The sequence below is a fragment of the Salvia splendens genome, chromosome 21, assembly GCF_004379255.2.
Source record: "Salvia splendens isolate huo1 chromosome 21, SspV2, whole genome shotgun sequence".
NCBI lineage: Eukaryota > Viridiplantae > Streptophyta > Magnoliopsida > Lamiales > Lamiaceae > Salvia > Salvia splendens.
This window is the reverse complement of record NC_056052.1, coordinates 4,723,515-4,739,130: the sequence shown is the minus strand read 5'-3', so window position 1 is coordinate 4,739,130 and position 15,616 is coordinate 4,723,515. Positions and strand designations below refer to the sequence as shown.

The window sequence follows — 15,616 nt, the reverse complement described above, 5'->3', positions numbered from 1 at the left end:
ACTTCTTGCTCGAGTGAGATGCATTCCACAATACTTTCTCATGCACTTGCATGCTTCTTTATTCATCAATTCATAACATATTTATAAATAACATAATTTAAATGTGCACAATGCGCCAACTTTAATGCTAATGATTTCTGAGTCAAGTATTGCTTGTTTAGATCGAATATAATTGCAGTAAAATACACATTATAAAATTCTGATCGTTTTAATTTTGGCACGAGTTTAAAATGTGATGATTTTATTGGTTTCTATTTTTGGCTATACTGCTGTCAGTTGGTTGCATGTATATGTTTCTATCAATTTGGGCATAAATTGTAATCATGTGAAAATTACATAGATATATACAGTTAGTGTCATTTTTCCAATTTTATGAACAAAATATTACACGGACAAAAAGTTCATGTATAAAATAAAAAAAGGACCAAAATTAATTACTATGTTGGTATTACTTTAATAAGAAATGAAACGAGTGAAATTGCCGAAGATGTAAAACTTTTGTAATTGCTGTCAGTGTATCATATTTATAAGATTGTGATCAAAACTTACGACGCAATATTAAGTACGTATTTAACCATAAGTATGGCTTTTTACATGATATAAGATCAAAAATATGTCTCACTTTATCGTGTTATTATTGCTTTTAACACACAAGTTGAGTTTAGTTTAGTAATAGTCTCTATCAAAGTTCTTAGAGACTTTATTAAAGCAATATTAATCACACGCATTAAAATTGCATTTCACCTACAATTAACAAATTTCACTCTCACATTTACCTTTTTTCATCGCCACTTAACAGCTTACACTCATAACTTATGTCACTAAAATCGCTTTTCACTTAAAACTTTTCATGAAGTCATATTTCTTAATTTTTAAATTATTTTTTATTTCATGTAATTTGCAATTATACATATTTATATAATATTATGAAAATTATTAGAAAAATCACCGAATTTTGTCAATTTATGGTTAGTTTATTAACTTCAAAAAGTAACGAATCATACATATATTTTTTATAAAAGTAGGAGTAATAAATTAAAATATGAAACCATATGCATGGGTCCTACCATTCGTGCCCACACACGAGAAACATGACAGCCTAAGAGCATCCTTATCCGTGCTCTTGTCAGCGTAAGGATGTGGGCCCGGATCCACTTTTACTCCATGCTCTTAGGTAAGAGCACAACACTCACATCCGTACACTTCCGCAAGGACAAACTCAAGGGTCCCACCATTCTATTATTCAATTTAAATAAAAACATTTCCACAAAATTAAAATGCATTAAAAATATTCAGAATACTATTATAAATTATAAAAAAATTAAAAATTACATAATTAAAATCCTAAAAATTAAAAAATACATAATTAAAATCCTAAAAATTAAAAATTACATAATTAAATTCATAAAATTAAAAAACACACTACTTGTGGCCGAATTTCGTCCAAATGTGTTTGATTAGGTTTTCTTGTAGCTCAATATGGGCTCGGGTATCGCGCATTGTGTTCCTTGTTTCGATCCTCTCGCTCAAAATTAAAAGCACACCTCTCGCTCAAGGAGGGGCGGGGGTATTCGCGGTGACATAGGCTTCATAGGCGACACGATATTGTTCATAGTATTCTTGTTCTTCGCGCTCCGCTTCCGCAATGAGATTGGTGAAATCTATTCGAGAGGGTTTGAGTGAGAGAGGAAGATGTAGATAAGTTGTATGAAAAAATATGAATGAGAGATGAATGGGAGATGATTTGATGTGAAAAATGGATGATAAATGTGTGTATTTATAGATAATTTTGGGAATAAAAAAATAAAAAAAATTCCAGAAAAATGGAAAAAAAACTGCCATATTTTTGGGAATCTAAAAATAATTTTTTTTTTAAATTTTTGGTATTATTTTCAATTTAAAAAAAAAGAATTTCCAACGGAAATGTCGTTGGCTAATCAGATCGCGCTACGTCAGCTGCTCGCTGCCCAATCAGAACGCGCCAATCAGATGCATCGAGCAGCGCCGCGCTAGCGGCAAGAGCGCAGCGGCGAGCAGGCGATGCCGCGCAGCTGGCACGAACGGACCGGTGTCCACTCACCGCTGCGGATGCTTTAAACAGCCGCTTATTGAAAACAAATGGCTAGGGATGTCAATCGGGCCGGCCCATCAGGTTTCGGGCCGGCCCTACTCGGGTTGCGGGTCAATCGGGTGCGGGCTAATCGGGTTGTGAATTCTTTCGGGTTGTAAAAGTTCAACACTAACCCTAAAAGCTCGGGTTTTGGGCTAGCCCAACTGGTTAATCGAGTTGCTACCGATAAGATTAACATGCGAATAATCCAATAAAATGATGAAAATTAGTTATATTCATAAAATGTAAAATATTTAATTATGATAAATTTGATATATATGGTCAAACTCAATCATAAACATGATCAAATACTAATATTTGAGATATTTCGTGAAATTTTATTGCATGTTTTAGAAATTTAAATATTTTTTTAAGTGAATTTGAAGTTTTTAATTTATTTATTAATTATTATATTAATAAAAAATCAATATATAATTTGTATATTTAATATAAAATTGAAAGTTATTTTTTTAGTTATCTATATTATAAAATTAATCAATGAAGTGTCGAATTAAGAGTAAAAAATAGAATAATAGAAATTTTATCGGGTTTTCGGGTTTGGCCCTAACGGGTCGCGGGTTAATCGAGTGCGGGCTAATCGGGTTTTAATTTTATCGGGCTAGAAATCTACAGCCCTAACCCTATAAATTTAGCGGGCTATTCGGGTCAGTCCACGGATTACGGGCTATATTAACATCCCTACAAATGACCATTTATAGTAATATTTCCATGTCCCAATTTAGTTTGTTTTTATTTTATTTTATATTTACATGAAATTTAATTATTGTACTTAGAATCAAGATTAGAATCAGAATCTTACCTGCTGTGCATCGATTGATTCCCATGTGATCTCATTTTTAGCAGACGACATACTAATTAGTTTTCTGTCTTTGCACAACTGGTTTGGTGATCCAACTTTCTAATCAAGCTTTTTAATATTTTAGTTTTAATTAATTAATTAATGATATTTGCAATTTGCATTTCTTGTTTATAAGCAATAAACTACGTCGTAGTGTAAGTTTACGTCTCTTCCGGTATTTTGTTTTTGTAAAATTGAAGTCTCCCTATGTCATGAGCCAGAGTTTTTAAGAAAAAGATAACCAAATAAGAAATAAGATTAGCTTGACATTATCTTTAGTCACAAGTAAATTTGACAATCGAATGGCCCCGTTAACGATCGAGACTAGATGTGAGGTACAAGCCCATTGTCATGCTGTGAATGAAAATTTTGTTGTTCTTTAATTTATTATTTTATACTCTTATATTCGTCCTTTATATATGAAATCTTTTGAAATAATACGAGTTTTAACTTATAATTTGATTGTAGGGATTAGACCGTTCGGGATTCACTAATTATCGGGACCTCTTTTATTGATTGAGATATGAGATGGCTAATCTTAGAGATACAAGTCAGTTACAAACGTGGTGTCACTAATACATACTAACTCAGTACAAGATTTACAATCGAAAAGACCTAGACTAGTTTCAAGTGTATCACATCACTTGAGACTCCATCTCTTTCGATGTCCTGCACACTGAGTAAAGTAATTAGTAATAGAGACAAGATCCTGAAGGATCTAAGAACAAATCAGAACAGATTATATCAGAGAAACTGGCCACGGATGGCTTAGGTCACAGTAGTGACTGCACTAGGCCTCAGACCTCCCCAATCCTCACTGTAAGTCACAAAGGAGAGCACCGTTGAACGAACCACTCAGCCAGAGATCTGTGAAACCCTAGATCTCACCGGTCATCGCACACCACGACCATCTCAACAAGCGGACTTCCAAGCCTCAACTAGAACACGGCCTTGAACACAAGAAACCCTCACAAACACTCCAAGCACAACAAGGTAGGTCACACAAAAAGAACTGAACCCTAGGGTTTGAGAAGGAAACCGAAGAAGTTGCCTAACACTCAAACTACACCGATAGATCTCTTAAAAACTGAGAATCATCGGTGGAACCAAAAGCTTGAAGGAAATCACTGTCTAGATTCGTCGGAAAACTAGAGAGAAGGTAGAGAGAAGGCGGAGTAGTTTCTGAATGAGAGAGAGAGAGAGATGTATCGAATGAGTGAAGTGAAGAGTCGTCTCCTCACTTAACAAACACAACACAAATCCAACGGCTGGAGTGAAGGATCCGCATGGAGGTGCCAGGTGGCAACCATCCAACGAGTCTGGTAAGTAACCGGGCCAGCAATCGTTTGGGCCACAATATAATCACATGGGCTCAACAAATAATCATCCCAACCGATTAATATTAGAAGCCCAAAGCAAGTAGTCCAATATTCAACATTGGTAAAATAAGAGGAGATAAATTTTTTTTTTTGGAATATTGTTAGTAGATAATGAGCATATCTTATTAAAGAGAAATTTCTAATTTCAAGGAACATATCAAAATAGAAGTAGTTGTTATTTTTAAAGGACGAAGATACAATAGTAGTATGTATACTCGTGTAGTTATGCTACACGAAGAAATAAAATAAGATAAGTCACTACATGAGATTGAGAATATTCCACACACACTAAAAATAAACTAAAATGAGCCGACAGATCTAGGCGTTTTAATTCGTCCGCCGCCGGCTTATTGATACATAAATAACCGTAAATGTAGACATTATGTAGTCTAAAGAAATTAGTTATTTTGTAAATACCAATCAAATTTTAAAATTGAGATAGTAATTACAGCCTGGGTGCTTATCATTGTAATATTTTACAACCAAAATCATCATCTTTTGTCCCACCTTGTGAATCATGATTCAATTTTTAATAAGCATATCGTACGATTTTCAAGTTGATTTTATTAAATTTATCAATGCCAGAACCAACATAATAAGTTTGTTGTTATATCAAAGCTTTAATTTTTTTAAATATATTTCTAAATTCCCCTTCCTTTCTCACCACTTTCTGGCTCAACTTTTTTGCCAGCTATTTTTTTAACCTATATATCTCAAATGGAATTTGAACTTATATAATTTCGTTCCCTTGTTTGTATAATTTCAACATAATTTAATCAATGTGTCGTTTATTAACTACTAGGCACTTTAGTTTGTGTATAGATGATAGAATACACCCTTTTTTCTAGATTATCTATTATTCAGAAAAATACTTGTGAATTTCTAGAATAAAATAAAACAACTAAATATCATTTAAATCAAGAACTTGTAGTGCCATTTACATAATATATACAATAACATTTTCTATATAATTATATTTTAAATATCATGACACTATATAGTCGTAGATCGTACAAAACTTTAATTAAGATTAATTTCTTATTCATGAAGACAAAACATACTGTATTTGTTTTATTTCAATAGAGAGGACGGTGAAGATTAATTAGGTGAATTAGTTAGCAAGCAATTTCGATGGAGGAGCTTAAAAAGTTTAGTAGATTTATGGTCAAACAGTCAATTTTTATGTTTTGCAAGGCCAAGATTCTTACAACTGAACTGGTTATCATTATTGATTTTGTTACAATGTACTATAGTTATATTATTGTAAGTGGAAACTACCATTATTGGATGATTTGCAATAATTACACCCTAACCTTCGTCATGTCTGGAATTAAAAATGTAGAAAAATGAAAAAATAAAAAATTAAACGCCGTTGCCGGGGATCGAACCCGGGTCACCCGCGTGACAGGCGGGAATACTTACCACTATACTACAACGACTTGATGTTGTTTAGGATTGAATTATTGAATATAATCCAAAACCAAATTTGGAGTTTTTTCCTTTATGCATCAAAATGAATCCATGGATTTCACATGACAAAGAGGAGTTTTTTTTCGATCTAAGGAGAATCCTCCACAATTTAAATGCAAAAATATAAAGTTTTTTTTTTAAATTCAAAAATTTAAGTTGACTTATTGAAGTTTTGTTTTGGGCTACTAGGGTGTGTTTGTAACAACGGAAATGGTCCAATAAATTGAAAAAACGTCCTGTTTTTTGGGCATAAAAGTAATCCAAAATATTTCCGATCTCTCATCATGCCAATAAAAATTCGAATCATGATGCATCGAATATTATCTTTGTTGTTTCATAGCTGAAACATGACCTTTTCTTAATTTTACTAAATATTGGGAAAAAATTATAATTAAATAAAAAATATATTTTAAATTTATTAATAAAATTTTCATTAAAAATCTATGTACGCTAACGTTGGATTAATTAGCTCCAACAATCAACCACTAATTCAGAAATTAGAATATAAATAGAAATATAAAAATCAAATCCTAGTAATTAATCTACGCTGTCTTGGTGTAGTTGGTGTGCGTAAGTTATGATGTTTTAATTATTTATGTTTGAGACTTTGAGGTGTTGTAGACGTGGATGCCCCACAATTAGATTATTTATTGTCCTTCTTTTAGCTTAGGTTTTGGGTTTTGTTTGATTGTTGTTTAGATTATTTATTGTCCTTCTATTTCTGATGGATTGTTGATTGACTTGACACATCACGCGATAATGTATCCGGACTACTGATTTTTTTATTCACTTGAGTCATCATTGAAGGAATGAAGAACCATTATTAATCATATTAAAAAAAGATTTTATAATGGAGTGGATGATTTGATAGCAATTGGTTCAAATTTTCAAGAATTGAAAATTGATTTCCTACAACAAATTGTCAGCCAATACATGTTGGGCATAAACAAGAGAAATCCATGAGATTCGTGAAGCAATAATCCATACTAAAGTTCCAAAATATGAAAACTTCAATGCTTTTTTGCAGAACAAAATACAAGAGGGAGAGGGAGAGGGAGAGGGAGAGGGAGAGAGATTGATTGTTTATTCTTTAATAAGAGAAAATAAAGAACCATAATTAGAATATAGGTAGAGCCGTAGAGGCAATCTAAAATTATTTGGGTATAACGACACGATAAGATGAGATAAATATTTCATTGTCCAATTGTTCAATTAGATAAGTTCAATTTCATACGTCTAATGCATTCCTATTTGTATTTACTGACGTGGACTTAATTTTCTTAAGTGGTCAAAATATAACTGTTTGGTGCAAGTTTAAATGAAAATCCTAATTAAGAATTTGAGCATTTGAGCATCATATATATATTTTGGTTTTTCTTTAATTAATTATGCGAAAGTTTTCTGTCTTCTTCCTGAGCCAATACATTAAAATCTCTATTTGTAGAGATAATGTAAGTTCTTAGCAAATGATAAAAATGTAAGTTCTAAGCACTCAAAGGACGTCTAAGTTATGGTGTCAGAGCCTTTGCCCTAGCGGCAAGGAGCTTAGATATATTGTATGAGGTGCCGAGTTCAAACCCTCTTAACATCAGTTGTAATTTCCTCCATATAGGAGATAATTTTAAAAAAAAGTTATAGTGGTTGAAATGCAAATCACTTTATTTTTTACCAAAATCTTTCCAAAATTATAAAACAGTGACATTCAATCCGAAAGTAAGGTGTAAAGTAGAAACTTTATATAATGAGATTCAGTCTTAAAAAGCCACTAAGATGTAAAGATACAAACAAATCAAATGTTCAATATAGAAGTAAGACATAAAAAATGTAATACCATCTATGTTGGCGTTCAAAACTTGAAGATCATAATATTTTCTTGATATTAAATAAAATCCAACGTTTAGTCCAGAAATAAGACAAAAGTCTTCTTGATATTATTGATCATCAAAGCATCTCAATATAAATTTAAAGACCATCAACTGTTCTTAAAAATCAAACAAAATCCATACTTCAATCCATATTTAAGACAAAATCTTTTTGCGCGAATTCATTTGAACTGAACGCTTAACAAATACTCGAAGATCATTAAAATGTTTTCAAAAAGTCAATCCGAGAGATCATCAAGACGTACATCAAGTACACGTTGTTCAAGAAATCAAACAGAACTACCCAAGTTTATTTGCACTATCCCATTTATATAAAAAAAGTAAGTTCATTAGTTTTCTCTCATTTTTTAAGAAAAAGAAATTAAAAGTTGAAAAGCCATTTAAATAAACAAAAAAAGTAAAACCAATGTTTTAAAAACCGGACCGGCAAGCGAACCGGCGTCATTACTGATTCACTGGTTCAACCGGTTCACTGGTCGAACCATTGGTTGAACCGGAATACTGTTTATATATATATATATTTATTTATTTAGTAGTAAATAATAAAATTTAATCAAATGTTTTATCAATTAATATTATAATATTATACATTTAATAGTATTATTATAGAAAACAATTCTTGTACTAGTATATTAGAATATTTAATGACGTTAAGTTTAAATACAATAATACATTATAATACACAATATTAAAAACTAGTATTAAACTTTATGTGGTGTAGTGGTAGAATTGTTGGTAAGTTCACCGAGAGGTCTTGAGTTCGACCCCTATCAAGGCCAAAATTTTAGAATAAATTTTTTCCCAAAATTTTAGAATAAATTTTTTCCGGTTCCAGACCAGACCGGTCTGACCGGCCGATTTACCGGTCTGACCGGCCGATTTCGGCAGTTCATGGCGGTTGAACATGCCACTGGTATTATAGTGCTAACCGGACTGGACCACCTACTGGTTCGGGGTTGAATCGGTCGAACCGGCCGGTCCGGTCCGGTTTTTAAATCATTGAGTAAAACCGTGTATAAAACACTTCGCCAACAGCTAGCGAGATGTCAACTAGCAGTCTCTGAACTTTCTCATCTGCAAACAGCATTCCCTCTTTCCCCAATCAAATCCATTCAAATTTGCTTCCATCTCTTTATTCTCCACCTCCGAATCGATAGATACCAATTCTCGCTAATTCCCTTGAAATTCATCTCATAAAGTTGCAATCTTGTCTCGATCAATAACAAAAGCAAAACCCCCCAAAAATGGGCGGTTGTTTCAGCAAGAAAAACCACTCGAGCCCCGACACCAATGGCTACAGATCCACTGCAGGAGCCAACGCAGGGTACCAGCAAATCAACCACGATTACCAAAAACCGGCGGCGCACAACCAACCTCCGCCGCAGACGCATCACGCGCCGCCGCCTCCAGCTCCGCATAAACCCGCGCCTCAACCCGAGCCCGTAGCAGCGGCAGCAGCTCAGAGATTGGAGCCGAACAACATTCTGGGTAAGCCATTCGAGGATTTGAAGTCGAAATACTCGATTGGGAAGGAATTGGGGAGGGGCCAATTTGGGGTAACTTACATGTGCACTGAGATAGCGACGGGGCATAGCTACGCCTGCAAATCGATTCTGAAGAGGAAATTGGTGAGCAAGAGTGACAAGGAGGATATGAAGAGGGAGGTGCACATTATGCAGCATTTGAGTGGGCAGCACAACATTGTGGAGTTCAAGGGAGCTTTTGAGGATCGGCAGACAGTGCATCTCATCATGGAGGTGTGCCGTGGGGGTGAGCTTTTCGACAGCATTATCGCGCAGGGGCACTACTCAGAGAAGGCTGCCTCCGATCTCTGCCGGCAGATTGTGAATGTGGTGCAGAATTGCCATTTTATGGGGGTGATGCATAGGGATCTCAAGCCCGAGAATTTCTTGCTTTCGAGCAAGGATGACAAGGCAACGCTCAAGGCCACTGATTTTGGACTCTCTGTCTTCATTGAGGAGGGTTAGTTTGTAGTGTTTTGGTTTTTGAAATGGATAATTACTGGCTTGATGATGATAATATGTTTGCTTTTAGTATGAATCGTTGGGTTTCGATGTTCCATATCGAATAAGTAATGAATGTTTAACCAGCACGTGTGTAGGCTAGGTTTAATGGACTCTTCTAGCAATCTGGGTTAACCAGTTTGTTAATGATTCTAAGTAGTTCATAGTGGTGACTTTGTAGTGTTACGAGTCCCCAACATTGTGGGCCCGGGAAGTTTTACAAGGTTGTTATGCTCATATAATTTGTTCTCTGTAGTTTGAGAAGTGTTGATGGTAGGGCATTTTGATGGAAAAAGGCATTTAGGTGATGGTCTAATTGATATTAGTAGTTCTTGAAATAGTAAAGTTTCCTATTTCACTTTCACCTTAGATGAAAAACGGTTTCGAAGCTGATCAGGTTGATAGAAATGATACAGGGTTCCCTGTTAAATGTTTAAGTCAGGTTTGAATATGTGTGTAGATGATAACATAGATTGTTCACACCTGCTGATGAGTGGTATTGTTGTAGGAACTTTCATGCTGTTGCATCTTAAGTCTTAACAGCACTATCATCATAGAAGCTTAAAATAGATCTTTTAGCTATTAAGAAATTTAGATCAAAACACAACTTATAGAATCTCACGTAGCATATCAATACGAGTCCAGTCCGTGGTAGTTAATGGGAAAATCAACTTTTTTCAGTAATATAACTAATGTAAATGATTTGATGGTGAGCTGTGAAGCTTTTATAACTCTTTCAGAAGTCCTCTTGAAGACACATGGATTAAAATAGTGGTTTTGTAAGCTTAGCTGACTTGTCAAGAATCGATGATCTGCATTAATTACTCTATACTAAATAAGTTTCAGCCTTATAAAGCCAAAAAACAAATAACCAAATATACACCCAACATATTCCTAAATGATAAATATCCTTTATTTGCTAAAAATGACTTTTAACTAAAATCGAAATACTACAACCCCCCTCAAGCTGGACTGTACAAATCGTATGAGCTCAGCTTCTCTACATTTTTCCCAAAAAGTGGTTTGTGCAGGCCTTTAGTTTAACATACCATCAGCATGTTCAACTGGCACGTCGACAACACAAATAGTCCCATTTTCATTTTTTACTTTTATAAAATGGCTGTTGTCATGCACTGGATTGTGAAATAGCCACTTTGTTATCACAATACTGACACACTTTCAAAATAATCTTTAAGTTAGTTCTTCTAGCAACAACTTAAACCATATAACGTCACACACTCCGTGAGCTACTGACTTCAATTCGACTTGTGAACTACTCTGAGCCAGGACACCATAGCGTTTAAAAACACAATTTTTACATTAAATTGATGTAATTCCTACTCTTGTCATGTCCATCTTGACCAAAGTTTTACTTTTGCCTTAGAACCAGGTTCTGGATACCATGAAGCTAACGCGGAGGACAAATGACAACTTAAGAGACAATGACTTAAAAATTCAATTCCAACTGACTTAAAAAATAATCAGTGTTGCCAAAATCTATTGGCAATTATTTAAGGATTCCTTGTAAGCATCATTTGAGTGCACGTATATGATTTATTCCTTTTATCGAAGTCATCTACCTGACATTTAAGTATTTCCTTGCTTATGTTTCATTTACTCATGTCGATATCTTATATTTTGAGAACTAATTATTGTCAACTTGATGGCTAAATTTCAGGGAAGGTGTATCGTGATATTGTTGGTAGTGCGTACTATGTTGCCCCAGAAGTTCTGCGGCGAAGTTATGGAAAGGAGATAGATGTATGGAGCGCTGGTGTAATTTTGTACATCCTCCTTAGTGGTGTACCTCCATTTTGGGCAGGTTAGGCTAATTTACTTTCTCCATGAAGTACTCCTAAGTCATATCTGCCAGATTTCTTAGTGTCATGATCATCTGCTGCAGAGACTGAAAAAGGCATATTTGATGCTATACTAAATGAAGAAGTTGATTTTGACAGCCAACCTTGGCCTTCAATTTCAAGCAGTGCCAAAGATCTTGTTCGAAAAATGCTGAACAAGGACCCCCATAGAAGAATAACTTCTGCACAAGTACTTGGTACTCATCTCCTTCTCTTTCTAGTTATTGATGTATGTTTGTATATTTTCTGAACATCTTATATGTACTTTTATCATCTTTAAAATGAACTCTCACAGTATCTTTTCATTTTTGGTTTTGTTAATTGCTACTCCACTTTCTTTGCCGAACAAAAGCTTGATTTCCCACTTTTTATGATTTTATTGCAATTCAAACAAACCAGCCATTCATTAATCGGAGTCAGCTAGAACATGGTTTTGGAATCAACTCACTGTTAACCTAGCTGTAAATATGTTATAACAGCAGTATATAAGAAAAGGCCCTCATGAACAAACTCCTGTAAAGTGAAAAATAATTGGAGTCTATCTTGGGCCAAAACCTATACTAACATATTAACATAGCAACATTTGACTCAAATGACTTTACTGTTATTAATGCACGTTTGTGCTATTTTTAGTCAGTTTTGTTTTTTCAGAGTTTTTCACAGTTAAAAAGAATCTGAGATTTTGGTATTTTCTGTTACAAGTTCTTAGTGATGCGATTTTCATTTAATATGGAACCTCTATTGTCTTTTTTTTTTGTGTATAAAGAGCACCCTTGGATTAAGGGACAAGCTTCTGACAAGCCAATAGATAGTGCGGTACTCTCTAGGATGAAGCAGTTCAGGGCCATGAATAAGCTGAAGAAACTTGCGCTAAAGGTAATTCCATTCATGCTTTTATACTCCTATTTGGTATGAAGCATACAATTATTGGATGAGCCGTTTAGTGGTTTTAATAAAGAATCTTATTAGTTCACCGATAAAAATGGTTTAAAAGTTTTGAACAGCTAATTTTTGTCTAAAGCTATTGCCATTTTAGCCTAGTTGGTTAGCTGCAAGCCATTGTCAAGTGATAAGATTTGATCACAATGCGTTTTATTTGCAACTCTATTGGGAAGAATGTATTCATTTCTAACTATGGAATATTTTGATGGGATTTTCTGGTCAAGCATATATAATTGCATGTATAACTTTCTTTATGGCTATTCTCTTACCATCATCTATCGAATCTGAAACCTCCCCAGGTCATTGCTCAAAGTTTATCGGAAGAAGAAATTAAAGGTCTTAAAGCAATGTTCGCAAATATGGACACGGATAATAGCGGCACAATCACCTATGAAGAACTTAAAACTGGTTTGGCTCGTCTTGGTTCTAAACTGTCGGAAACAGAAGTGCAACAACTAATGGAAGCTGTAAGTATACACATCTCATTTGGGACAATTTCATCTAACACTGGGCTCGACTGTGTGGTACATTTAACAATTGATATTGGTAATGCCAGGCGGATGTAGATGGTAATGGGACTATCGACTACATTGAATTTATCACTGCTACAATGCACAGGCATAAGCTCGAACGAGATGAGCATTTGTTCAAAGCATTTCAGTTTTTTGATAAGGATAACAGCGGGTAAGATCTAATTTCTCTCTCTTTATTGCTATGCCTTAAGATCCAACTTTCTATTTTAGAAACTCTCGATTTTCTTGCCTCCATAATTGGGCTATGTAGGCCTTACATGCATTATCATTAACTAACTCGTCATTCTACTTAAAAATGCACCTCAGCTATATCACAATGGACGAACTAGAAACTGCTATGAAAGACTATGGCATGGGAGACGGAGCTACCATCAAAGAAATCATTTCGGAGGTGGATACCGATAATGTAAGTTAGTAATGTGTTCGGTACCTTTCATTTTATTTCAGAATACATATAGATGTTACATACGTTGGTACTTACAGGATGGGAAAATTAACTACGAGGAATTCTGTGCAATGATGAGAAGTGGAACGACACAACCAGTAAAGCTCTTCTAGAGGATCGAAATGGATGTTTGTTGTGCAGGTCATTTTCAAACTCGAAATATTTCTGCTGAGGATATGAGAGTGTTTGATAAGGGTTGCGGGACAACATTTCCTTCACAGGCGAGTGGTGAGATTTATGAGGCATTTTAGTTCGAAACTGAAACTTGTTTTTTTCAGATGAGCGATAATTTATGTTGTTCACTCTTTGTATAATGTTGATTTGTATGAGTAATTATGTGTTCGATGAAGATGATCTTCGTGGTGTGATCTTTTACTGTTTGGTGAAAAGATATGAAGTTTTCTTTCTTAAAAGAGATTGTTTGTGCCTCAACTTTGCATGTATGTTTTACAAATGCTATATTTGGTGAACTGCAGTAAAAAAATGATACCATGAAAATGAAAATGTTACAATTACTCATTTTATTCCAATTTATGCAGAATCTAACAGGAACATAGGCGAAACAATTACTCAGTTTATTCATCTCAGATGTTCCTAAAATCTAGAAACTGAAATTACAAACAAAAAACAAAGCTTTGTGTCTGCCTTTCTTGATAGTCACGGTTGCCGATATTCTATGAAAATCCGAGCAGAATAGAGACCCAGGGTACGGGAACGAAGTAACAGAAAAGAGAAATTCAGTTTTTATGGATGCATATAATGAGATATCAAAGGTACTTTTCCCAAGTTACGATTACTTACCTCAGTCTCTTCAAATGACTTTACTGTTTACAAGAGTTTACCCTCAAGAGTTGCGATAACCAATAAGTAAATAATCAAAACAAGAAGAAAATAGAGAGGAGATCCATTTAGTTTAAGTTATCCAATGGAATAACTTACTATAACAACCCCAAAATCACATGTCCAAGTTTATGCTAATACAAATATAACATCACCTACTTAATGTTGTTTATTTTGGAAGATGTGATTGAGATATACTCTCTTTGTTTACCGTTATGTGTCTCGCTTTGTTTACACATGTCGGGAATAAACTTGAAGTATCCAAGATCAAAGTTCAGATTTTTCAGTTTTATCTCAAGTATATAGCATGTAATTTCTGACATTTCTAGCATCAATAAAATTTGATTTGTAGATTGAGAAAAAGGAATCTATGCACATGACTCTTGCTGGAAATTGGTGGATACTTAATAGGAGAATTGTTTTGGAAGATGCTCTTGTTCTATGCTAGTACTTGCATCCTACAAAAAATATGATATTTCTGGGATGACACGGGATTTTAAAATAATTTATTTAATATGTTAACGGCCAAATTGGACTGACAATTGTAATAACATATTCATCTCAAATGGTTTGATCACTTCACACTGAACTCTCTTCTGAAATTTCACCACCACCAACTTTCATACCAAAGAAATGACAGTTTTTGGTGCTGTGCTTTCTCTTAGGATACAATTGACAATATTTTACGTTGTTCTCGTTTTAGCCTTGTTGGTCGCTCTCAACAAATCATTGAAGTCGTGCACAAGGAGTTGGAGCCATTGCAAAAAATTCTGGAAAGATTAGACAAGACGAGCCCGAGCAGGAGCAGGAGCAGGAGCAGGAGCAGGAGCAGGTGAATGGTTTGGATGGAAGGATCAAAGAGGCATTATGGAAATTTGAAGACTCACTGGAATACCTTCTCATTCAACACATTCCTTCACAATTTCAAAGTATTCCAGAGTTAGTCTCCATTGATCTCCAGAGTTTGAAAAATGATGTTGATTCCTTGGTCCAGACTCTCAAGGATATGGAGGAGGCGTACATTTATGAAGTAGAGAATATGGCTGAAGATGAACCTATTTCCTCAATAATAGGTTTTCATGGAACCAACTCAAAGATGATTGGATTATCAGACCAATTCCTACAAGTCAAGACCCATCTTATGGAACGCCAATTCAATCGCGTGTACGCGCTTTACGGAATGGCAGGTGTTGGGAAGACCACTCTTGATATGCAAATCTATGAAGATCCACTCTTGAGCTGGAGGACTACAATCCTTTAGCTTTAACTTGT

The 15,616-nt window shown here is 34.6% G+C and overlaps 1 protein-coding gene and 1 non-coding gene across 2 annotated transcripts; one reads left to right on the top strand and one right to left on the bottom strand.

Moving 5' to 3' along the window:
* Nucleotides 1-5,715: 5,715 nt before the first annotated feature.
* TRNAD-GUC lies at nucleotides 5,716-5,787 on the bottom strand. The gene has a single exon. It is a non-coding gene; the product is annotated as a tRNA-Asp (tRNA).
* Nucleotides 5,788-8,756: 2,969 nt separating this feature from the next.
* Nucleotides 8,757-13,917, top strand: LOC121784967 (calcium-dependent protein kinase 2-like). Its single transcript, XM_042183259.1, has 8 exons — nucleotides 8,757-9,684; nucleotides 11,404-11,547; nucleotides 11,629-11,781; nucleotides 12,351-12,460; nucleotides 12,826-12,993; nucleotides 13,083-13,210; nucleotides 13,366-13,465; nucleotides 13,543-13,917. Exons 1-8 carry the CDS (start codon nucleotides 8,946-8,948, stop codon nucleotides 13,615-13,617), a joined length of 1,617 nt encoding a protein of 538 aa, XP_042039193.1. The 5' UTR covers nucleotides 8,757-8,945; the 3' UTR covers nucleotides 13,618-13,917.
* The last annotated feature ends 1,699 nt before the right edge of the window (nucleotides 13,918-15,616 follow it).